The following is a 25,914-nucleotide window of genomic DNA, read 5'->3' as shown; positions in this document are numbered from 1 at the left end:
TGGAAGATACACTCCTAACAGGATGGCAAAATCGTATGGCTACGAACAGGGCTCAAGACTATAGAAGGAGACCGAGACAAGGAAATTATGAAGACAGAAACCCAGTTAGAACCTACAATAGGAAGATGAACCCCAAAAATGAACGGGGCATGATAAATCGATGTTTTCAATGTGACTCTCAATACCATTATGCTTTCAACTGTCCAACTCGTTATGATAGAGTGTTTGAAGCGACACATGACATGGAAGAGTCAGAAGAGGAAAAAGATAGTGACCAGAAAGAAGGCATTGTCCTATTGACAAGCAGTTTTATGCTGGTAATGAGGGTGTTGGTTGCAGAATCCTTCAACTGTGCTGTGTTGGACAGTTGCTGCACATCTACTGTGTGTGGAATTGACTGGTTAAAATGTTACCTGGACTCTTTGAATGCTGAAAATCGTAACAAGGTTAAGGAATTTGAAAGTTCCACAAGTTTCAGGTTTGGGGATGATAATACTCTGAAGTCGCTGAAAAGAGTGGTGATCCCTTACAATATTGCCGGAGTGAATCATTTCATTAGCACGGATGTTGTATAAAGTGAGATACCTTTGCTTCTGAGCAGACCGTCGATGAAGAAAGCACACATTAAACTGGATATGGAACAGGATAAGGCACCAGTTTTTGGAAAGACGGTGGACTTACAATTTACACAGTCGGGACACTATTGTATTCCATGACTGACAAACAATATTTCAAGTAGAGTGGTTAAGGATGTGTTAATGGCAGTTGAATATGGGACTTTAGCTGATAAAAAGCTTGTGGTATTAAAACTGCATAGGCAATTTGCACATCCGTCTCCTCGGAGGCTGAAATATTTATTAAAGGATGCAGGAGTAAGGGATGACGACTATACTAAACTGATAGAACAGGTTAGTAACCGCTGTGAAGTTTGTAGGAAGTACAGAAGGACACCAGCACGACCGATAGTAACCCTACCTTTGGCCAGGGATTTTAACGACATTGTGGCCATGGACCTTAAGATCTGGGATAAAGGAAATAATATATTTATTTTGCATTTTGTAGATTTAGCAACCAGATTTAGTCCATCAACGATTGTACAAAGTAAAGAAAAGAGTAATTCTGGATCAAATCGTGGAAAAATGGATAGGGACAGGAAGAGGTCCACTGGCAAAATTCCTTACGGACAATGGGGGAGAATTTGCTGATGATGAGTTTAGGGATATGTGTGAAAACATGAATTACAGAATTATGAATATGGCTGCAGAAAGCCCATTTAGTAATGGTGTCTGTGAAAGAAATCATGCTGTCATCGATGACATGCTTCGGAAAATTTTGACAGATCGACCAAATTGCAGGCTAAATTCAGCATTAGCATGGGCAGTACATGCAAAGTATTCATTGCAGATGGTTGTGGGCTATAGTCCTTATCAATTAGTGTTTGGTAGAAATCCTAAAATTCCGTCCATTTTGGATGACCAGCCTCCAGCTTGGGAGGGGACTTCAATTAGCTCTGGTTTTGCTGAACATTTAAATGCATTACATAGCAGTAGGGGCTGTTTAGCACAGGGCTAAATCACTGGCTTTGAAAGCAGACCAGCAACACGGTTCAATTCCCGTAGCAGTCTCCCCGAACAGGCGCCGGAATGTGGTGACTAGGGGCTTTTCACAGTAACTTCGTTTGAAGCCTACTTGTGACAATAAGCAATTTTCATTTTTCAAAAGCTTTTTTGAAAGCAGAATTCTCTGAAAGAATTTGCAGAGCTTTAAGACATAACGTACGGCCATCTGATGCCGTTTTTCAGCAAGGAGGCATGGTATACTATAAGAGAGACAATTCTAATGACTGGAAAGGCCCAGGGAAGATCATAGGCATAGATGGAAAAACAATTATTTTGCAACATGGTAATCAAACTGTTAGGGTACATCCATCAAGGATAATGGGTACAGATTACAAATTTTCAAATTTAGACAGAGCAGACAGACATGACGAGGAATCAGAGTCATCTGGTACGCATGTGTTACAGAACTATGAGGACCAATTAACTGATATAGACAGGGTTTCTGTGGAGGAACACAACACTTCTGATGAATTAGAACAGGCCATTTTTCCGAAAGGGCAACTGCCAAAATTTGGTACAAAAGTGACATACTTGCCTGAAGGGTCTAGTCAATTGGGAAACGGCTCCAGTATACAGGAGGTTGAGAGTAGTGAGGTCATGAGTAAGGTTTTGATGTTGCAGGAGTGTACCGACAGGCAGGAAGGTGGTTTAAAGTGTGTCTTCTTCAATGCCAGGAGCATCCGGAATAAGGTGGGTGAACTTGCGGCATGGGTTGGTACCTGGGACTTCGATGTTGTGGCCATTTCGGAGACATGGATAGAGCAGGGACAGGAATGGTTGTTGCAGGTGCCGGGGTTTAGATATTTCAGTAAGCTCAGGGAAGGTGGTAAAAGAGGGGGAGGGGTGGCATTGTTAGTCAAGGACAGTATTACGGTGGCAGAAAGGACGTTTGATGAGGACTCGTCTACTGAGATAGTATGGGCTGAGGTTAGAAACAGGAAAGGAGAGGTCACCCTGTTAAGGGGTTTTCTCTCGGCCTCTGAAAAGTTCCAGAGATGTAGAGGAAAGGATTGCAAACATGATTCTGGATAGGATAGAAAGCAACAGGGTAGTTGTTATGGGGGACTTTAACTTTCCAAATATTGACCAAAAACGCTATAGTTCGAGTACACAGGGGCAGCACGGTAGCCTTGTGGAGAGCACAATTGCTTCACAGCTCCAGGGTCCCAGGTTCGATTCCGGCTTGGGTCACTGTCTGTGCGGAGTCTGTACATCCTCCCCGTGTGTGCGTGGGTTTCCTCCGGGTGCTCCGGTTTCCTCCCACAGTCCAAAGATGTGCAGGTTAGGTGGATTGGCCATGCTAAATTGCCCTTAATGTCCAAAATTGCCCTTAGTGTTGGGTGGGGTTACTGGGTTATGGGGATAGGGTGGCGGTGTTGACCTTGGGTAGGGTGCTCTTTCCAAGAGCCGGTGCAGACTCGATGGGCCGAATGGCCTCCTTCTGCACTGTAAATTCTATGATAATCTACTTTAGATGGGTCCGTTTTTGTCCAATGTTTGCAGGAGGCTTTCCTGACACGGTATGTAGATAGGCCAACGAGAGGCGAGGCCATATTGGATTTAGTACTGGGTGATGAACCAGGACAGGTGTTAGATTTGGAGGTAGGTAAGCATTTTGGTGATAATGAGCACAACTCGATTATGTTTACTTTAGTGATGGAAAGGGATAGGTATATACCGCAGGGCAAGAGTTATATCTGGGGGAAAGGCAATTATGATGCGATGGGGCAAGACTTAGGATGCATCGGATGGAGAGGAAAACTGCAGGGGTTGGGCACAATGGAAATGTGGAGCTTGTTCAAGGAACAGCTACTGTGTGTCCTTGATAAGTATGTACCTGTCAGGCAGGGAGGAAGTGATTGAGCAAGGGGACCATGGTTTATTAAAGCAGTCGAAACACTTGTCAAGAGGAAGAAGGAGGCTTATGTAAAGATGAGACATGAAGGTTCAGTAAGGGCGCTCGAGAGTTACAAGTTAGCTAGGAAGGACCTAAAGAGAGAGCTAAGAAGAGCCAGGAGGGGACATGAGAAGTCTTTGGCAGGTAGGATCAAGGATAACCCTAAAGCTTTCTATAGATATGTCAGGAATAAACGAATGACTAGGGTAAGAGTAGGGCCAGTCAAGGACAGGTGTGGGAAGTTGTGCTTGGAGTCCGAGGAGATAGGAGAGGTGCTAAATGAATATTTTTCGTCAGATTCACACAGGAAAAAGACAATGTTGTCGAGGAGAATACTGAGATTCAGGCTACTAGACTAGAAGGGCTTGAGGTTCATAAGGAGGAGGTGTTAGCAATTCTGGAAAGTGTGAAAATAGATAAGTCCCCTGGGCCGGATGGGAATTATCCTAGGATTCTCTGGGAAGCTAGGGAGGAGATTGCTGAGCCTTTGGCTTTGATCTTTAAGTCATCTTTGTCTACAGGAATAGTGCCAGAAGACTGGAGGATAGCAAATGTTGTCCCCTTGTTCAAGAAGGGGAGTAGAGACAACCCCGGTAACTATAGACCAGTGAGCCTTACTTCTGTTGTGGGAAAAATCTTGGAAAGGTTTATAAGAGATAGGATGTATAATCATCTGGAAAGGAATCATTTGATTAGAGATCGTCAACACGGTTTTGTGAAGGGTAGGTCGTGCCTCACAAACCTTATTGAGTTCTTTGAGAAGGTGACCAAACAGGTGGATGAGGGTAAAGCAGTTGATGTGGTGTATATGGATTTCAGTAAAGCGTTTGATAAGGTTCCCCACGGTAGGCTACTGCAGAAAATACAGAGGCATGGGATTCAGGGTGATTTAGCAATTTGGATCAGAAATTGGCTAGCTGGAAGAAAACAAAGGGTGGTGGTTGATGGGAGATGTTCAGACTGGAGTCCCGTTACTAGTGGTGTATCACAAGGATCTGTTTTGGGGCCACTGCTGTTTGTCATTTTTATAAATGACCTGGAGGAGGCATAGAAGGATGGGTGAGTAAATTTGCAGATGACACTAAAGTCGGTGGAGTTGTGGACAGTGCGGAAGGATGTTACAAGTTACAGAGGGACATAGATAAACTGCAGCGTTGGGCTGAGAGGTGGCAAATGGAGTTTAATGCAGAAAAGTATGAGGTGATTCATTTTGGAAGGAATAACAGGAAGACAGAGTACTGGGCTAATGGTAAGATTCTTGGCAGTGTGGATGAGCAGAGAGATCTCGGTGTCCATGTACATAGATCCCTGAAAGTTGCCACCCAGGTTGAGAGGCTTGTAAGAAGGCATACGGTGTGTTAGCTTTTATTGGTAGAGGGATTGAGTTTCGGAGCCATGAGGTCATGATGCAGCTGTACAAAACTCTGGTGCGGCCACATTTGGAGTATTGCGTGCAATTCCGGTCGCCATTATAGGAAGGATGTGGAAGCATTGGAAAGGGTGCAGAGGAGATTTACCAGAATGTTGCCTGGTATGGAGGGAAGATCTTATGAGGAAAGGCTGAGGGACTTGAGGCTGTTTTTGTTAGAGAGAAGGAGGTTAAGAGGTGACTTAATTGAGGCATACAAAATGATCAGAGGATTGGATAGGGTGGAAAGTGAGAGCCTTTTTCCTCGGATAGTGATGTCAGCATGAGGAGACATAGCTTTAAATTGAGGGGAGATAGATATAAGACAGATGTCAGAGGTAGGTTCTTTATTCAGAGAGTAGTAAGGGCGTGGAATGCCCTGCCTGCAACAGTAGTGGACTCGTCAACACTAAGGGCATTCAAATGGTCATTGGATAGACATATGGACGATAAGGGAATAGTGTAGATGGGCTTTAGAGTGGTTTCACAGGTCGGCGCAACATCGAGGGCCGAAGGGCCTGTACTGCGCTGTTATGTTCTATGTTCTAATGGAAGGATGCAACTGTTATTAGTAGAGCAGGGAAGGCCACTGGAAAGTATAAACATTGGTTGAATGTACAGCATTCAGGGGAAGGAGTCAAGACAATGGATTGGGAAAACAAAGTTCAAAAATGGAGGGCACAGAAACGCAATGCCAGTTCAGATAGTACATCGGATAGTGAACAGGTCTGCAGGAAAAGGTCGAGAACTATTGAAAGGACAATCCACAGCAGAAGGGAAAGATCAAGCAGTAGCAGTACAGAACGAGATACCAGGCGGGAGAGGGGACGTAGTTTATCAAGATCTCGGAACATGAGTAAGACTACGAATACTAATAGGAGTAGAAGCCCACATGCACGTGAGATTTTGGTGGCTTCAAATAAATTAGATGAAAAAGTTATCACAGAAGCTAAACAGCAAGAATTGCATAGTTGGAGTGAATTTGGGGTATACACGGAAGTACCGGATAGGGGACAAAGAGCTCTATCCCACAAATGGATTTGCACGGAAAAGGTTCTTCCGGATGGAACTTATAAGGCAAAGGCCAGGCTTGTGGCAAGGGGACTTGAAGAAAACTTAGAAGATCAGGATTTAAGGGTAGATTCACCTACAGCAGGAGAGGTTATTTTAAAGATCTTCTTGGCTGTATTAGCCACAAAGGCATGGGAATGCAAATCTATAGATATAAAAGCTGCCTTTTTGCAGGGGCATCAGCTCCAAAGAGACATTTTTCTCCGTCCTCCTAAAGAAGCAGCTAACACAGAAGGGGTACTCTGGAAGTTGAACAAATGTGTATATGGATTAAATGATGCATCTCGAGTCTGGTATTTGTCAGTATGGTCAGTTTTGTTAAAGTTAGGCTATTGCCAGTTGAAAGCAGATCCTGCAATGTTTTACTGGCACTATAAAGGAAATCTTTCTGGCATTTTTATGATGCATGTCGATGACTTTTTGTGGGGTGGGACTAGTGATTTTTAAGCTATTGTAATCTCTGGCTTGAGGAAAGAATTCAGGGTTGGAAGTCAGGCTTCCGATGCATTTAAATATATTGGACTGCAAATTGGACAGACTAAGTTAGGAGCAACTTTACGTCAGCAATCTTGTTTGGAAAGCATCAGCCCAATAGCAATTAGTCGTGGCCGAGTTTCACAAAAAGATGCAATGGTTTCAAAGATAGAAAAAGAGCAACTGCGAAGTTTAATTGGGCATCTGAACTGGTTAGGTAGACAGACTAGACCGGACGTGAGTTTTGATGTCTTAGAGTTGAGTACAAAAATGAATGATCCTAAAGTGGAAGACATAATAAGAGCAAATAAAGCGTTGGCCAAACTAAAAATGCAGGAGTGTGTTTTGAAGTTCCCGGTTTTAGATGACCTTAGGTACTGGAAACTCATAGTTTATAGTGATGCGTCCTACGCAAATTTATGTGATGGGGTTTCAAGCGCAGGAGGTTTTATAATTTTCCTTTTGGGGAACAATGGTAAATGTTGCCCACTTGTGTGGGAAACAAAGAAAATAAGGAGTGGTAAAAAGCACTTTGGCTGCTGAGACGTTAAGCCTTGTAGAGGTGGTGGATATGGCCTTTTATATAAGTATGATATTGACAGAAATTTTGGGATTAAGGGATTTGGGTAATATACCTATTGACTGTCACACTGACAATAAATCCCTTTGGGAAAATGTGCACTCTACAAAAAGTGTCAATGAAAAGAGGTTACGGATCGACATCACAAGTTTGAAGCAGATGTTGGACAGAGGGGAAATAACAGAAATTAAATGGGTCGACAGGAGCTATCAACTGTCAGACTGTTTTACGAAAAGAGGGGTGAGTTCACAGAAACTTTTGGATATTGTTAATGAAGGGCGTTTGTTTCTGTGACTGTTTTTTTTTCTTTCTCGGCCAAACAAAAAAAAGGGGGGGAAATCATGTGTGTGTTTTTGAGTTTCTTGAAATTTTGTTTTCACCTAATTTTTTTTTTCTCCAAGGAAGGGGAGACTGTTAAGTAATGGGTTAAGAGACATTGCAATTAGTTGTCTCATTTATGTTAAGTATCCATTAATTGACACTGATATGTAAAGGGGCTTCAGGTGGCCTCTGTCAGGTGATGTATAGTTAGAGTTTTGTGCAAAGGCTGTTGGAATGAAATAAATGTTTGTTTGTGAAAAAGGAACAGAACTTTAGACTCTTCATATCACAGTAACTAAAACATCTACACAAGCAACAGCCTGACATAGTCATACTCACAGAAATTGACAGAAATTTTGGGATTAAGGGATTTGGGTAACATCCCACTATTCCTGGGTATATCCTGTCTCACCGACAGGCACAGTGGTATACAGTCAGGAGGGGGTTACCCTGGGAGTCCTCAACATCGACTCTGGACCCCATGAGGCCTCATGGTTTCAGATTAAACATGGGCAAGGAAACCTCATGCTGATTACCACGTAATGTACCCATTCAGCTAATGAATCAGTCATTCAACTCTTCCATGTTGAACACCACTTGGAGGAAACACTGAGGGTGGCGAGGGTGCAGAATTTATCCTGGGAGGGGATGTCAATGTCCAACACCAAGAGTGGCTCGGTAATACAACCACAGACTGAGCTGGCCGGGTCCTAAAGGATATAACTGCTAGACTGGGACTGAGGCAAGTGTCGAGGGAACCAACAAGAGGGAAAAACATCCTTGACCTCATCCTCACCAACCTGCCTGCCACATCTGTCCATGACAGCATCAGTAGGAGTGACCACCGTGTAGTCCTTGTTGAGATGGAGTCCCATCTTCACATTGAGCATTCCCTCCATTGTGTTGTGCGGCACTACCACCTTGCTAACTGGGATAGACTTCAAACAGATCTAGCAACTCAAGGTTGGACAGCCATGAGATGCTGTGGGCCATCAGCAGAATTCTACTCAACCACAATCTGTAACCTTTTGAATTGGCATGTTCCCCACTCTACCAGTAGATCAACCCTGGTCTAATTAAGAGTGCAGGAGCACAGGCCAGGAGAATATCAGGCACACTTATAAATGAGGTGTCAACTGGTGAAGCTGCAACACTAAACTATTCTGTGCCAAAGAGCATAAGCAGCAAGTTATAGACAGAGCTCAATGATCCCACGACCAATGGATCAGGTCTAAGCTCTGCAGTCCTGCCACATCCAGCCCTGAATGGTGGTGGACAATTAAACAACACACTGGAGGAGGAGGCTCCACAATATTCCCATCCATCCTCAATGATGAAGGAGCCCAACACACCAGTGCAAAAGACGAGGCTATGGCATTCGCAATAATCTTCAGGCAGAATGCTGAGGGGATGATCCATCTCAATGTTCCGGCAAAGTCCTGCAAACCTGTGCCGCTCCAGAACTTGCCGTGCCCCTAGCCAAGCAGCTCCAGTACAGCCACAACACTGGCATCTACCCGGCAATGCGGAAAATTGCCCAGATATGTCCTGTACACAAGAAACAGGACAAATCCAACCCAGCCAATTACTTCCCCATCAGTCTACTCCTCAGCAAAGTGATGGAAGAGATTATCAACAGTGCTATCAAGTGGCACTTACTCAGTAATAACTTCCTGTGTGGAGTTTGAACGTTCACCCCATGTCTGCGTGGGTTTCGTCTGGGTGCTGTGGTTTCCTCTCATAGTCCAAAGATGTGCAGGCTAGGTGGATTGGCCATGCCAAATTATGGGGTTACAGGGGTGGGCGCGAATGTGGGCCTAGGTAAAGTGCTCTTTTGGAGGGTCGGTGCAGATTCGATAGGCCGAATTGCCTCCTTCCACACTGCAGGGAGTCTATTGATTCCATGGAACCTGCTCGTGGACCAAGTGACAATGAAGGAATGACGACATATCTCCAAGTCAGCATGGTGAGTGGCTTGGAGGGGAACTGGATATTGTCACGGTCTTGCTGCATTTGGACATGAACTGCTCAGTATCTGAGGAGTACTGAATGGTGCTAAACATTGTGCAATCATCAGCGAACAACCATACCTCTGATCTTATGTGCAATGAAGGTAATTGATGGAGCAGCTCAAGATGGTTGGGCCTAGGACACTACCCTGAGGAACTCATGAAGTGATGTGCTGGACCCTGTCTATGGTACATGGTAATCAGCAGGAAGTTTAGCTACCCATGTTTGACCCAATGGCATGAGACTTCACAGGGTCTGGAGTCGATATTGTGGACTTAAAGGCAACTCCCTCCCAAGTGTATACCACTGTGACCGCACCTCTGCTGGTGGGACAGGACATATCCAGGAATGGTGATAGTGGTGTCTGGGAGATTATCAGCAAAGTATGATTCTCTGAGTATGACTATGCCAGGCTTTTGCCTGACTAGTCTTTGGGACAGCTCTCCCAATTGTGGCACAAGCCCCCAGATGTTAGTCGGGAGGACTTTGTCGGGTTGACAGGGCTGGGTTTGCTGTTGTCTTTTCTGGTGCACAGGTGGATACCAAATTATCTATCTGGTTGCGGAGAATAAGGGAGGATAAAACACATCTCTACTTATGATGGGGAAAATGCAGTCATCATTAAAGTGAAGGAATAATACCAGATCCAGCGGCCATGTAACATTTAGGATCCAGGGGTACACCATGAACTTCTTGTACTGCAAGCCCGTCTCCTACAAAAGATACAATGGTAACATTGAATTTCATGGGCATTGTAAAAGGCAAAGTAACATTTTCTTGGAAACAGTTGTCTATGAGGTTCAATTCAATGTGGCAGCAATTTGAGTCGGTCACTGAGATAACAACAGAACATAATGCAAAATCAGGTCCTCAGAACCTCTCAGAGTTTCACCTACAATTACTTACTTTAAACCCCAGCCAATTTTGTTAGGCGAGCAAATTATGCGGCAGACAATTTACTTAACGCAAAACGCCACAAACATGACAACCAAGATGGATATCCAGTTATCGCCCAATCACAACTGATCCACCTTTTCCTCACTGGAAATGCAAAATCATACTCCGGATTTTCCCATTGGAGGCGGGAAGCGGCTTTGGTTCAGGCTGGCAAAATTGCCGCCGTCTCTGGCGTGCTGGCGGTGATTGTCCCTTTAAGGACAACACAGCAGAGTAAGGGTCACCTGGTCTGGGTGACCAATCGGGACTGAGAGTGAGGAATCTCCCCAGGGGGAGGATTCCTCCTTCGGCAGAAACATACCAGAATTAGCTGCAGACATGCTGCTGCTCTTGTAGATCCTTGGAGAAGCATGCGATAAAGGAACATCTGTAATTATAGGTGCTTTTATATCTGCATATAGATTGGGCAAATCAAATTAGCAACAATACCGTAGAGGAGGAATTCCTGGAGCGTATACAGGATGGTTTTCTGGACCAAAACGTTAAGGAACCACCTGGAGAACAGGCCATCCTTGGCTGGGTATTGTGTAATGAGAAAGGAATCATTGGCAACCTAGTTTTGCAAGATCCCTTGGGGATTGTGACCATAACATGATAGAACTTTTCATCAAGGTGGAGAATGGCATAGTTGATTCTGAGAAGATGGTCCTGAATCTAATAAAGGAAACTACAATGATATGAGGCACAACTCAGCCATGATGGATTGGGAAACGTTACTTAAAGAGATGACGGTGGACAAATATTCAAGGAGCGCATGGGTGAACTGCAACAATTGCTTATCCCTGCATGGCGCAAAGGTAAATGGGAAAGGTGGACAAACCAGGGCTCACAAGGGAAATTAGAGATAGTATTAGATCCAAGGAAGAAGCATCCAAATTGGCTAATAAAATCAACAGACCTGAGGATTGGGAGCAGTTTAGAATTCAGCAAAGGAGGAACAAGGGATTGATTAAGAAGGGGAAAGTAGAGCATGAGTGTAAGCTTGCGGGGAACATAAAAAGTGACTCTAAAAGTTTCTGTAGATATGTGAGAGAAACAAATTGGTAATGTAGGTCCCTTACAGTCAGAAACAGGGGAAATTATAATGGGGAACAAAGAAACGACTGACTAACTAAATACATATTTTGGTTTTGTCTTCACAAAGGAGGACACAAATAACATACCAGAAATGTTGGAGAACACAGGGTTTAGTGAGAGGGATGAATAGACAGAGATCAGTATTAGCAGAGAAATGGTTTTGGGGAAAGAGTCAGCATGCATTTACAAAAGGGAAATCACGCTTGACAAATCTACTGGAATTCTCAGAGGATTCAACTAATAGATTTGATGAAGGGGAGTCAGTGGATGTGATTTATTTGGACTCTCAGAAGGCTTTTGACAAAGTCCTATATAAGAGATTAGCCTGCAAAATGAAAGAGCATTGGATTAGAGGTAGTGTATTTAGATGGATAGAAAAGCGGGTGGCAGACGGAAACAAAGAGTAGGAATAACCGGGTCTTTTCCAAAAGGCAGGCAGTGATTAGTGGGGTCCTGCAGGGATCGGTGTTGGGACCTCAGCTATTCATAATTTATATTAATGACTTAGATGAGGAAACAAAATGTAATATCTCCAAATTTACAGATGACACAAAGTTGGTGGGAGGGTGTGCTGTGAGGAGGATACAGAGATCCTTCAGTGTGATTTAGACAAGTTGAGTGAGTGGGCAAATGAATGGCAGATGCAGTTTAAGTGGATAAATGTGAGGTTATCCACTTTGGTCGCAAAAACAGGAAGGCAGACTATTATCTGAATGGCCATAAATTAGGAGAGGGGAAGTGCAACAAGACCTGGGTATTCTTGTACCCCAGTCACTGAAGGTAAGCATGTAGGTACAGCAGGCGGTAAAGAAGTCAAATGGTATGTTAGCCTTCACAGCGAGAGGATTTGAGTACAGGAGCAGGGTTGCCTTGCTACTAGTATACAGGGCCTTGGTGAGGCCACACCTGGAATATTGTGTGCAGTTTTGGTCTCCTTGTCTGAAGAAAGATGTTCTTGCTCTATAGGAGTGCAGCGAAGGTTTACCAGACTGACTCGTAGGATGGTGGGGCTGATGTACGAGGAGAGATTGAGTCGGTTAGGATTGTATTCGTTGGAGTTCAGAAGAAAGAGGGGGGATCTCATAGAAATGTATAAGACTCTAACAGGACAAGGCAGGATAGATGCAAGAAGGATGTTCCTGATGGTGGGGGTGTCCAGAACCAGGGGTCACAGTCTGAGGATACAGGTAGACAGTTGAGGAGAAATGTCTTCACCCAGAGAGTGACAAGCCTGTGGAATTCGTTATCACAGAAATCATTTGAGGCCAAAACATTGTATGTTTTCACGAAGCAGTTAGATATGGCAATTGGCGCAAAGGGGCTTAAATGATATTGGGGGACGGCAGGATAAGGCTATTGAGTGGATGTGCAGCCATGATCATAATGAACAGCAGAGCAGGCTTGAAGGGCCGAATGGCCTTCTCCTGCTCCTACTTTCTCTGTTTCTTTGACCCCAATCTGTATGCAAAGGGACTCATTTAGCACAGAGGGCACCACACAACTGATATTCACACAGCTACATGCACTTCCTAGACACATCACTGAATAGCAATTGGAAGCAGGAGCCTTTTCTTCTTCCTATCTCAGAAATACTGAGACTCATTACAGTAACTCCAGATCTCCTTTCTGGACCCAGCACAGTCCAGGGGCCAAAATGGAGATTCGCCTGGCCTATGTGGCTTTGGACCAGCCTCTTGTGAATCTTCTCCCTCTTCTCACAAGCATTGACATGAATACTTTCAGCTGCAGAGTCATGTCTCCACCTCCAGGTGCCAGGCCCTAAGAGGGCATTGGCAACCATGGAATTCCATTGGATTGGCCCATGATTATGCTTGGCAAAGTATGACAATGGTTTGCTCTTGTCTTAAGTATGGCCAACCAGGAAACTCTCCCACACTCATCACTTGCCTTTAGATGTATTGGAAGGATTGCTAGGCTCATGAATCAACCTGTTTGGCCATGTTCGGAGCACCTTGCATGGCACCAAATGAGTGGAAGTACTATCGATAGTCCAATGGAATGGTTTGAGTGGCCATGTGGTCTACTCCTCCTCCAGTTTCTTAAGTTCCCATGTGCACACAGTGCCCTAAGTCAGAGGTTCCCGACCGGTGTGCCGTGGCACAATGGTCTGCCCTGAAGGCTCCACAAGGCTGCCGCAAAATGAGATTCAAAATGCTAAAACATTAGTGTAAATAAACAAAATCTAGCCTTAGTTTTCAGCTCCGTGGTTGGCGTCTCCAAGTCTTGATGAACCTCGGACCTCCCATGCGTGCGTCGGCTGGGAATGGGCCGCACATGCACGATTCAAAATTTTTACATTGTTCAGGCGCACTGCACATGGGTCTAACCGATGTAAAAAAAATCAGAATTGCAAATGCTTTTTCACATTGGATTGGGTTTGATTTATTGTCACGTGTACCAAGGTACAGTGAAAGGTATTGCTCTGCGTCCAGTGCAGACAGAACATAGAACATTACAGCGCAGTACAGGCCCTTCGGCCCTCGATGTTGCGCCGACCTGTGAAACCACTCTAAAGTCCATCTATACTATTCCCTTATCGTCCATATGTCTATCCAATGACCATTTGAATGCACTTAGTGGATCCCATACATTTAAAAAAACATAGGACATACGATAAATACACAATGTAAATGCAGAGGCACAGACATCAGGTGAAGCATACAGGAGCGTAGTACTACTCAGTAGAGAGATGTGTGAAGAGATCAGATCAGTCCATCAGAGAGTCATTCAGGAGCCTGGTAACAGCGGGGAAGAAGCTGTTTTTGAATCTGTGAGTGCTTGTTCTCAGACTTTTGTATCTTCTGCCTGATGGAAGGAGTTGGAAGAGAGAATAACCCGAGGGGGAAGAGTCTTTGATTATGCTGCCCGCTTCCCCAAGACAGCGGGAGGTGTAGACAGAGTCAATGGATTGACTGGGCTGTGTTCACGACTCTCTGTAGTTTCTTACGGTCTTGGGCCGAGCAGTTGCCATACCAGGCTGTGATGCAGCCAGATAGGATGCTATCTATTTTGCATCTGTAAAAATTGGTAAGAGTCAATGTGGGCATGCCGAATTTCCTTAGTTTCCTGAGGATGTATGGGCGCTGTTGTGCTTTCTTGGTGGTAGCGTCGACATGGGTGGACTAGGGCAGATTGTTGGTGATGTGCACACCTAGGAACTTGAAGCTGTCAACCATCTCCACCTTGGTCCCATTGATGCAGACAGAGGTGTGTACAATACTTTGCTTCCAAAGTCAATGACCAACTCTTTAGGTTTGCTGACATTGAGGGAGAGATTGTTGGCCATTCGCAGCCGGTGTGTAAATGGTTCAGATTACCAACACAAAACATACCGAACTGCACATGTGCAACCCTTTCCTGGCTGTTGCATGCACAGGGGATCCCAGGGAGATGCCGCGTGGCCACAGAGTCGAAGTCAAAGGCCCCGCGCGCCTGCACAAGAAGGACGCAAAAGCCTGAGCGAAGCAAGGGAGACGGTGAGAGGTTTAAAAAAAAACAGGAGTGAAGACAGGGAGAAGTAAAAAGAACAAAGTTCCCAGTAAGGGAAGAAGACAGAAGTAAGAAACAGGAACCGATAAAGTTCTGAAAAGGAGAAACAGGCTCCAATATTTGTATTGGACGTGCAAATGGTGATAAGGCTTTCATTGTAAATTTCTTAAACTAATGAATATTGTATTAAAGGGTGACTTGATATGTTTTTAGGAGGTTTTAGGGGTAAAAGGTTTTTGCGAGTGGGCAGTTCAGCTGGAGAAAATAGAAGTCAAGCCTCAAAAGGTTTTATAGTATAAAAATGTGCCATGACATAAAGGTTGGGGACCACTGCACTGAGGCACGTTAGGGTTATCACTGCCCCTTTTAGCTGTGTCAGTCTGTGGCAACTCTCTGAGCAAGCTGTCAGATTGGTTGACTTCCTGCATGTATCCTTCCTGCTGTGAAACTGCTGCTTATACAGCATTCAAATCCACAATTTATGTGTCGAAGATGATTGAATATACAGCACAGGATGAAAACCGTGTTTTCAAATCAATCTCAAAAACCTTATTTCACCTCATCAAATTCCTCAGTCATTTTTCTCTTGATGTCAGGATTGTGCATATTCTGAAAAACCTCAGCCGTAACCATCCCTGCAACAACAGGAGAGAAAACACTTCGAATGAAACACATTACTTAAAAATGTTCATGCATGAGAATAAAATACATTACATTTTTGACAAAAGGAATGTCCTCATAAAGCAGAATATATGAATAATGAATGCACAGAACATGCTGGTCAGAAAACCCAAGTCCTCGGTTTAGCCCTTTGTGCTTGTGGCTGGGGCTTTCAGATGGGACAGTCTGGCTTCAGAGGGAATAGCCTCCATGGTTTTCATGCACAGTCTAGTTTTGGACCACAATATCCAGTTTTCAACAGCACAGTCTGGTTTTGGGCAGTCCTCAGACAGACCAGCCCAGTTTTGGACTAACCACAACAACAGTTTGGATTTATTGAGTGCCTTTAATGTAGCAAATTGTCCCAGAATGCCTCATCAAGGCAAAACTGGAATGGTAGTGAAGATTCAAAAGATGGAGCCAAAGAATCAAATAGATTGTATTCAGGGATTGCTTGAAGGAAGGATGACAGGTAACAAGACATAGGTATTTGGGAAGAGTGCACCAAAGTGTGAGGCTATTAATTCTGATGGCTCTGTTGCCAAAATCCCCGGGTAGAGGGAGAGAAAGGACTTGAATGACTTGCAGGAATACCCTGACATGTGGGCTGGAGGTGACAACAAACTTAACGAGGCCTGAGGCTATGCAAGATTTTGGGGATGAGCTCAAGGACTTTTAATTTGATATATTGCTAAATAGCGAACCATTTGATTTACATTGATTCAAATAGGTAAGGACAGTACTGAAAGGATGAATGGATTTGTTTATTGTCATGTGTACCGAGGTACAGTGAAAAGTATTTTTCTGCGAGCAGCTCAAACAGATCATTAAGTACATGAAAAGGAATTTAGGGATGGATAGGATTTTTAAAAAATTATTTATTCATTCATGGGATTTGGACATCGCTGCCTCGGCCGGTGTTTATTGCCCATCTCTGATTGCCCTTGAGAAGGTGGTGGTGAGCTTCCTTCTTTGTAACAGTTTGGTGCAACTGAGTGGCTTGCCAGACCATTCCAGAGGGTAGTTAAGAGTTGACCACATTTCTGTGGGTTTGGAGTTACGTGACGAGGTAAGGATGACAGATTTCCTTACCGAACAGACATTAGTGAACTAGATGGGGTTTTACAACAATCGATGATAGTTTCATGGTCTCCATACTTAAACTAGCTTTTAATTCCCAATTTTTATCAATTGAACTCAAATTCCACCAGTGGCCATGTATCCCCGGTGCATTAGCCTGGACCTGTGGATCACTAGCCCAGTGACCTTACCACTTCACCACCACCTTCCCAAGGACGCAGGTGGACAAATTGTAACTTATAAAAAATTGAACTTGGAAGATCATCCGGGAGATTGGCAGCATTTAAAGAGGTTTGTATTTGTTTTTCCATGTTAAGCTGAGGAAAATTATTGCTGATGAATTCGTGCTGATGACAGGCAGTCAGTACGTCAGCGTCGAGTTGGTCATGAGCCGAAGAGTGGTGGTGAAGTGGTAGAGTTGGGTCCCGTAACTATGAATGATGTGAAGGTGAAGCCTATAGATGTGAAGATAGGAAGGGGGAAAGAATAACATTTTGGGACAGGTGCAATGTGACCACCTTTTGGGCAAGAGGAAAAGCCATTGGCAGACATGTACTGGGTGTGTTGGATCAGGTGGAGATAGAAGCCAAGCAAAATATCATGGCTTTGTGGAGGATCGAGTGATCACCCATGCAGCAAGAGAAATACTAGGACTAACGAGGATTCGCAAATGTTCCAAAGGAAGCAAATGAGAGTCACACAATGAGCTCCGTGTCAGTGTGTTCCATTTATAATGGCAGTTAATAATCTTTATTTTTTATTATTGTCACAGGTAGGCTTACATTAACATTGCAATGAGGGGACAGCACGGTGGTGCGGTGATTAGCACTGCTGCCTCACAGGGCCGAGGACCAGGGTTCGATCCCGGCCCTGGGTCACTGTCCGTGTGGAGTTTGCACGTTCTCCCTGTGTCTGCGTGGGCCTCGCCCCCACAACCCAAAAAGATGTGCAGGGCAGGTGGATTGGAAAAAAAGGATTGGGTACTCTAAATTTTTTTTTTTTAAAGAAAATAAAATACTGCAATGAAGCTACCGGGCAGCACGGTAGTATTGTGGATAGCACAGTTGCAGCTCCAGGGTCCCAGGTTCAATTCCGGTTTGGGTCACTGTCTGTGCGGAGTCTGCACATCCTCCCCGTGTGTGTGTGGGTTTCCTCCGGGTGCTCCGGTTTCCTCCCACAGTCCAAAGATGTGCAGGTTAGGTGGATTGGCCATGATAAATTGCCCTTAGTGTCCAAAATTGCCCTTAGTGTTGGGTGGGGTTACTGGGTTATGGGGATAGGGTGTAGGTGTGGACCTTGGGTAGGGTGCTCTTTCCAAGAGACTCGATGGGCCAAATGGCCTCCTTCTGCACTGTAAATTCTATCTATCTATCTATGAAAGTTCTGTGAAAATCCCCTTAATATGGACGAATTTTTCAATTTGCAAACATCGGGTCCCAATGGGAGTCACCACTGGGACTTGCAATTGGAATAATCTCCACCCACCAACATTCACTCATTGTACAAGGATTAAGGAGCACAGATTTAAGATTTTGTGGCGGAGATACAGAGGGGGTTGCAAGGAAGTACATTTCTACACAGCAAGTGGTAATGACCTGGAATTTGATGCATACGCAGAAAGGTTTGGAATCAGAAACGATCAATTATTTCAATAAGAAATTAGATGGGCACGGTAGAAAAATAAACTTGCAGGCTCCGGGATAGAGCAGAGGAATGGAACTGACTGGATTGCTCTATAGAGAGCCAGTGCAGACTCAATGGCCTTCTTCTGATAGGACTCTATGACTTTTAAAAGACCAGTGAAGCCAAATGAGTTTGGTTGGGTGGTGAGACCCCTTCCATCCTGCATCCCATCTCTCAGTTTGGACCCTAAGAGTTATTGGTAGGGGTTAAAGCAGATTTAGGGGACATAGGTTTAAAGTGTGTGGGGAAAAGTTTAGAACAGATGTGTGGTAGTCACCACTAGCAGTATTATATGTATTACGGTAAGACATGTATAATAGAGGTACATGGGTAAATCCCTGCCTGCTGGCTCCGCCCAGTAGGCGGCGTATAAATGTGTGTGCTCACCGGTGCTGCAGCCATTCTGGTGGCAGCTACAGGAGGCACAACATCTTTGCTCAATAAAGCCTCAATTATTCCACTACTTTGTGGTAATTGATAGTGCATCAAGATGTGCGAGGCAAGCGTTTTACACAGAGGGTGGTAAATATATGGAACGCGCTGCCTGGGGAGGTGGTGGGAGCAGGTACGATAGCGGCATTTAAGGGGCATCTAGACATATATATGAATAGGAATGGAAGGATATGGACTCCGTAAGTGCATACGGTTTTAGTTTAGGCAGGTACCATGGTCGGATCAGGCTTGGAGGGCCGAAGGGCCTGTTCCTGTGCTGTTTTGTTCTTTGTTCTTTACCTCCACTTAGATATCTGAACAATTTTTCAGCATCCCCCAGGAACCTACCAGCGGTCCCGTCACCCCATGACATTCAGCAGGATTAAGTGGCAGCATTATGTCAACAACTGCTGGCGCAATGCCCAGGGTCACAATGCACCCTCCTCTCTTTCTCTAGTACCCTCCGCAACACCACACCCCTACCTCATTGGCCTCATCCCCTTGTATCCAATTTCCGAGCCAAAATGCAAATACATGATTAAATTACGAATTTTCTAAGATGTTTAGCAGAGAAAACTAAACCCCCGTTTCCTCCATCGCATGGATTCAAGCGGTGCTTTCAGGTGCTGCAAAGCTCCTTTTCCACTTCCTGTCAAGTCAAGAATTTTAGAGTGAGATATTTTTATGAAGGAAAGATCTTTGCAGGCAACTTGGCAGGTGGTTTGCAGGAAGTGGTTCTGGAGTGAGGAAAAGGAAACAGTTTGCATTGATATAGTGCCTTAGCTTGGAACATAAGAACAGGAAAAGACCATTTAGCCTCTCGAGCCTGCTCCTCCATTCAATTAGATCATGGCTGATTGTACCACATCTCCATCTACCCAACTTTTTCTCCCAATATCAGGTGATATTCTAACCTAATCGAACGCTATAGATCTCATGCTTAATTCCCCTTAAGTCCTGGAAGCAAAACGGCAGAAGGAAGGGTGTGAAAATTGCGTGGATAAGAGGACTATCATTATAAATATTTGAAATATAAACCAAAGCAATCATTCTTAATCAGCACATTTTAGAATGGAAGCGTAGCTTTGATCAGAACAATGAGAGATGGAATGTCCGGAAAATATTAAATCATCCCGATGTATTCAAGAGCATTTTTAGTGAAATATAGGGTAATGCATCATGGATAAGACAGTGCACATTAATGACAAATCAGAGTAGAGTACCTCTGCATCCTGAACATTGAATGAAAAAAATGATGAGATCCAGGAGTGCGGTATCTCTGTCTTGTTTATACTCTTCAATCCAGTCATTGACAACAAACTGCCAAGCAAGAATAAAAAGTCATATAGCCTAAAACAGCATTCCAACTTAGAAACCTCTTCAAACAAATGGATACAATTCCTTCAAATCAGAGGAAGATTATTGGTTCCTGTTCGAAAATGTGTGGACTAATTTCTGTTGTTTCATCTGATGTTCCTCGTTGACACTATGTTGAAGACTGGCCGTATAATCATTTCTATATTCTATATAATTCTAGGGGAGAAATGTACTCAAAAGGTCGCAATGGGGAAATGCCATCTTGTAATATTTTTCCGATGCTAAGTATAATATGGAAAGGTCAGTTGATTTTTGTTGACAGGATCATGGGTTTTTATTAGCCAGAAAAGAGCAAATGCTGGATTAATCGAAACACATAATTTTCCACGCAAATTAGTTGATCCTTCAACATTAGACCCAGTGTCTAAATATACTACAACATGGACTGTCCTTGTCCAATACCTTGGCATCTATCTTGTTAAAGTCAGTTGTTAATGGAAGGTATACAATAGAATGTGCCGGCATTCTCCGATGCTTTTTACAGATTTCACATTCTCTCTAATCCCTTTTCCGAGCCTCCTTTACTCTTCAACAACCGCAGCTTCATCTTTTAGCAGCATGGTTAACCTTTGAGAAGTGGAGTGAGCAAATTGTCTCTGCAACTTGAAGATGTTTTGTTCTTTTCCTCGCTCTGGTCCTTGTCACATGAATGCTTTCTGATACTCGGATGAAAAACATCGGGGCCAGGAGCTGCCAGCTGGCATGCCAGTTTACCGTCATCGTCCTGTCTCTGAGCCATTTTCCTGAAGGTGGGATCCTTCACCGTCTCTGGGTCAAAATCCTGGCACTCCCTCCCTAACAGCACTGCTGATCTGGCTGTGGCCTTAACTCCACATTCCGCCTATTCCCTTGTTAATCATTTATCTAGGACTGTCTGAAAAATATTCCATGTCCCTGCCTTCACTGCTCTCTGGCGAAGAGAGTTCCAAAGACTAACGGCACTCAGAGAGAAAACGTTTCTTCTCATCTCCTTCTTAAATGGATGACCCCTTATTTTTAAAATGCAGCCCCCTAGCTCTAGTCTCTCCCACAAGGGGAAACATCCTTTCAGTATCCACCCTGCCAAGTCCCCTCAGGATCTTATATGTTTCAATAAGATCACGTCTCATTCTTCCAAATTCCAATGAACACAGGCCCAGCCTGTTCAACCTTTTCTCACTCCAGGAATCAGTCTTTGAACTGCTTCCAATGCATTTACATCCTTCCCTTAAATAAGGAGAGTAAAACTCAACACAGTACTCCAGGTGAGGAACGGTTGAGGACTCTGGGTCTGTACTCGTTGGAGTTTAGTGAAAGGGAGGAACTGAAGGAGATCAGTATTAGTCAGGAAATGGTGTTGGGGAAATTGATGGCTTATAAATCCCCAGGGCCTGATAATCTACATCCCAGAGTACTGAAGTAAGTGGCCCTAGAATTAGTGGATGCATTGGTGGTCAACTTCCAAGGTTCTATACTGGAACAGTTCCTAAAGATTGGAGGGTAGCTAATGTAATCCCACTGTTTAAAAAGGGAGCTGGAGAGAAAACCGGGAATTATAGACCAGTCAGCCTGATGTCGATAGTGGGGAAAGTGTTAGAATCCATTACAAAAGATTTAACAGAAGAACACTTGGAAAGCAATGGCAGGATCGGACAGAGACAGCATGGATTTATGAAGGGAAAATCATGCTTAACAAATCTACTGGAATTCTTCGAGGATGTAACTGCTAGAGTTGATGAGGGGGAGCCAGTGGATGTGGTTTATTTGGACTTTCAGAAGGCTTTTGACATATAAGAGATTAGTGTGTAAAGTTAAAGATGGCATTGAGATGGCTAGAAAACTGGTTGGCAGACAGGAAGCAAAGTACAGGAATTAACGGGTCGTTTTCCAATTGGCAGGCAGTGACCAGTGGGATAACGCAGGGATCTGTCCATGACCACAACTATTCACCATATATATAATAGAATAGATGGCATTGAGGTACGTAGGGAAGAGGTGTTGGCAATTCTGGACAGGTTGAAAATAGATAAGTCCCCGGGACCTGATGGGATTTATCCTAGGATTCTCTGGGAGGCCAGGGAAGAGATTGCTGGACCTTTGGCTTTGATTTTTATGTCATCATTGGCTACAGGAATAGTGCCAGAGGACTGGAGGACAGCAAATGTGGTCCCTTTGTTCAAAAAGGGGAGCAGAGTCAACCCCGGCAACTATAGACCGGTGAGCCTCACGTCTGTAGTGGGTAAAGTCTTGGAGGGGATTATAAGAGACAAGATTTATAATCATCTAGATAGGAATAATATGATCAGGGATAGTCAGCATGGCTTTGTGAAGGTAGGTCATGCCTCACAAACCTTATTGAGTTCTTTGAGAAGGTGACTGAACAGGTAGACGAGGGTAGAGCAGTTGATGTGGTGTATATGGATTTCAGCAAAGCGTTTGATAAGGTTCCCCACGGTAGGCTATTGCAAAAAATACGGAGGCTGGGGATTGAGGGTGATTTAGAGATGTGGATCAGAAATTGGCTAGCTGAAAGAAGACAGAGGGTGGTGGTTGATGGGAAATGTTCAGAATGGAGTTCAGTTACAAGTGGAGTACCACAAGGATCTGTTCTGGGGCCGTTGCTGTTTGTCATTTTTATCAATGACCTAGAGGAAGGCGCAGAAGGGTGGGTGAGTAAATTTGCAGACGATACTAAAGTCGGTGGTGTTGTCGATTGTGTGGAAGGATGTAGCAGGTTACAGAGGGATATAGATAAGCTGCAGAGCTGGGCTGAGAGGTGGCAAATGGAGTTTAATGTAGAGAAGAGTGAGGTGATTCACTTTGGAAGGAATAACAGGAATGCGGAATATTTGGCTAATGGTAAAGTTCTTGGAAGTGTGGATGAGCAGAGGGATTTAGGTGTCCATGTACATAGATCCCTGAAAGTTGCCACCCAGGTTGATAGGGTTGTGAAGAAGGCCTATGGAGTGTTGGCCTTTATTGGTAGAGGGATTGAGTTCCGGAGTCGGGAGGTCATGTTGCAGCTGTACAGAACTCTGGTACGGCCGCATTTGGAGTATTGCGTACAGTTCTGGTCACCGCATTATAGGAAGGACGTGGAGGCTTTGGAGCGGGTGAAGAGGAGATTTACCAGGATGTTGCCTGGTATGGAGGGAAAATCTTATGAGGAAAGGCTGATGGACTTGAGGTTGTTTTCGTTGGAGAGAAGAAGGTTAAGAGGAGACTTAATAGAGGCATACAAAATGATCAGGGGGTTGGATAGGGTGGACAGTGAGAGCCTTCTCCCGCGGATGGATATGGCTGGCACGAGGGGACATGACTTTAAACTGAGGGGTAATAGATATAGGACAGAGGTCAGAGGTAGGTTCTTTACGCAAAGAGTAGTGAGGCCGTGGAATGCCCTACCTGCTACAGTAGTGAACTCGCCAACATTGAGGGCATTTAAAAGTTTATTGGATAAACATATGGATGATAATGGCATAGTGTAGTTTAGATGGCTTTTGTTTCGGTGCAACATCGTGGGCCGAAGGGCCTGTACTGCGCTGTATTGTTCTATGTTCTATGTTCTATATTAATGATACAGATGAGGAAACTAAATGTAATATCTCCAAATTTGCAAATGACACAAAACTGGGTGGGAGGGTGAGCTGTGAGGTGGATGCAGAGATGCTCCAGTGTGATTTGGACAAGTTTAGTGAGTGGGAAATGCATGGCAGATGCAGTATAATATGGATAAATGTGAGGTTATCCACAAAGGCAGCAAAAACTGGAAGGCAGATTATTATTTGAATGGTGTTATAATCCGAGTTGATGTTATATCTGGGTGGGAAGATCCTAGAATGGAACCCAGGCTCAAAAGACCGTAACTTGCCTCTAATTAGTTTTAACAACAAGTAAAAACATTTTAAAAATTGAATTATGAAATGATACTCCTTTACTCCCCCCCTTAGTTTAACAATTACACACAGGTTTTAGCATGAGCACGGATTACAAAGTACTGGCGCGGTCGAACCAAATTGCAACTGTGTCCCATAGCGAGTGTGTTTAGGCTCGTGCTTCCCAGCGCTCACAGCGGCGGGAAACACAACGCTATCTAACGCGATTCCGGTTAGATTTGGGGTCTTAGCGGGGAACGTGTGACCGAGACCCATCTCCTGCTCGAAGGAGCCCCGCTCGTCAAAACCTCTCAGTGCAGTGAGAGATCGGGACACCATTTTTAAATGGCGTCCCAATCTCTCAACCCCCGGACGCAACCCCTGAACCCGCCCAAAGCTCCAACTCACCTATAGGTGGTTCCCGTCCCACCCCCCCCCCCCATACTCCACCAGTGCCCCTGCCAGCTGGCAGGGCATCTGGGCACCTTGGCAGTGCCAGGTTGGCACCCAGATAGCACTGTCAGAGTGCCAGGCTGGCACTAGCCATGCCAGGAAACCAACCTGCCCAGAGAGCAAGCACCTCGGGGCCTCCAATCCCCTGGGAGACGAGTGCCGTTGCATCTGGTCCCCATTCGTGGGGACCAGTACTGGACGGTGCTCGCACAATGTCTCCAAGGCGAATGGGATAGGTCCCAATGTTTTGGTCACCTTAGGGAACTGCATATTAGAGTGAGACTAGCCATCTTGTTCTAATATGCAGACTTGCCAAAAAACGATCTCGGCCACAATGGGCGGGCTTCACATCACGACGTCTCGCGAGATTGCGTTAAATCCCGTGAGGTGTGGTGAGCCGAGTAGATCCCGGGAGCAGGGTCTCCTGGGATTTACTGGCCAGGTTGTGCCGCAACGTGCTGCTTTTCAGGTGCAGCGTGGCTGGTAGATCGCACCCTACATGTTAATCTACAATGGTCACATTACTACAAAGTCCCTTTTAAGCATACAAGATGATTGTGGGCAAATACACTCTCCACTCTCAACCCTAATTGAATGTTTATGGCTGTCTCCTCAGAATCCCCCCAGATGAGTGTCATGTGAGAGTGTCCAAACTCCACTCCCAAAAACACACTTTAAAATCTTCTCTCATAATTAAGCTTTCCCTTAGTGCTTTGCATTCCAAAGTCTAGACCAAGTTTGCCAAATAACATTTTTAAACAAAGCTTCCGCTCCATTCTTAACAGCGAATCCAGTCCAGGATTTGACACAACCCCTTTAAGATTTCTTTGTCTTAACGGCTGTGCAAACCGCCCACAATTGCTTTAATTCTTGATTCCTAGACTGTATTAAAATGGCATCAGATGTTTGATTTACCTTTGAAGGCTATTGTCCCACTTTAAATCTGGTTACTGCAAATATCTCTTTAACTCAGAACACTTTGTTTACTCTTCCTTGAATTCGACTGAACAATACCTTGGTCTCTGTTCACTTAACTCCAGTTGTCTTAAACATCCTCTCTGTCCCAATTCCGGTTAACTGGACTGTAATTTGTACAATAGGAAGCCTTCCTCTTTGCAGCTCCCATCCTGCCCAGTTTTTCTGCTGGCAGAGTTGAGAGATGTTCACTCTCCGAGGCCTTTCTCCAACTGCCAACAAATTAGCTAAACTAAAGCTTAACAGCTTCCCTAACTTACAAGGTCTCAGTTGCTAAACAACTAAAACTCAACAGCTTCCCTAACTTACAAGGTCCCAGTTGCTAAGCAATGGCCACATACCTCTGCTGGCCTATTTATCATTCATGTTGTTGTCCTCTCTCAGCACAATAGAGACACAGTGGAAACTTTACCAACCCCCATGCATGAAAATACCTTGGTGCAGCATGAATCTAGCTATAGGTTTCACCCTTTCAG

The 25,914-nt window shown here is 44.5% G+C and overlaps 1 protein-coding gene across 2 annotated transcripts in view; it reads right to left on the bottom strand.

Moving 5' to 3' along the window:
* The window catches only part of LOC140392064 (cohesin subunit SA-2), a 169,838-nt gene that overhangs the window by 88,787 nt on the left and 55,137 nt on the right, over nt 1-25,914 (bottom strand). For both annotated transcript variants that reach the window (XM_072477283.1, XM_072477285.1), the window contains exons 5-7: nt 20,003-20,099; nt 15,483-15,559; nt 10,022-10,093 (exon numbers count right to left, since the gene is read on the bottom strand). In XM_072477283.1, the coding sequence (XP_072333384.1) occupies nt 10,022-10,093; nt 15,483-15,559; nt 20,003-20,099 (246 nt within the window). The remainder of the gene's footprint in view (nt 1-10,021; nt 10,094-15,482; nt 15,560-20,002; nt 20,100-25,914) is intronic.

This window comes from Scyliorhinus torazame, chromosome 15 (assembly GCF_047496885.1).
Source record: "Scyliorhinus torazame isolate Kashiwa2021f chromosome 15, sScyTor2.1, whole genome shotgun sequence".
NCBI classification, from domain to species: domain Eukaryota; kingdom Metazoa; phylum Chordata; class Chondrichthyes; order Carcharhiniformes; family Scyliorhinidae; genus Scyliorhinus; species Scyliorhinus torazame.
This window is presented reverse-complemented; position numbering and strand designations above follow the sequence as displayed.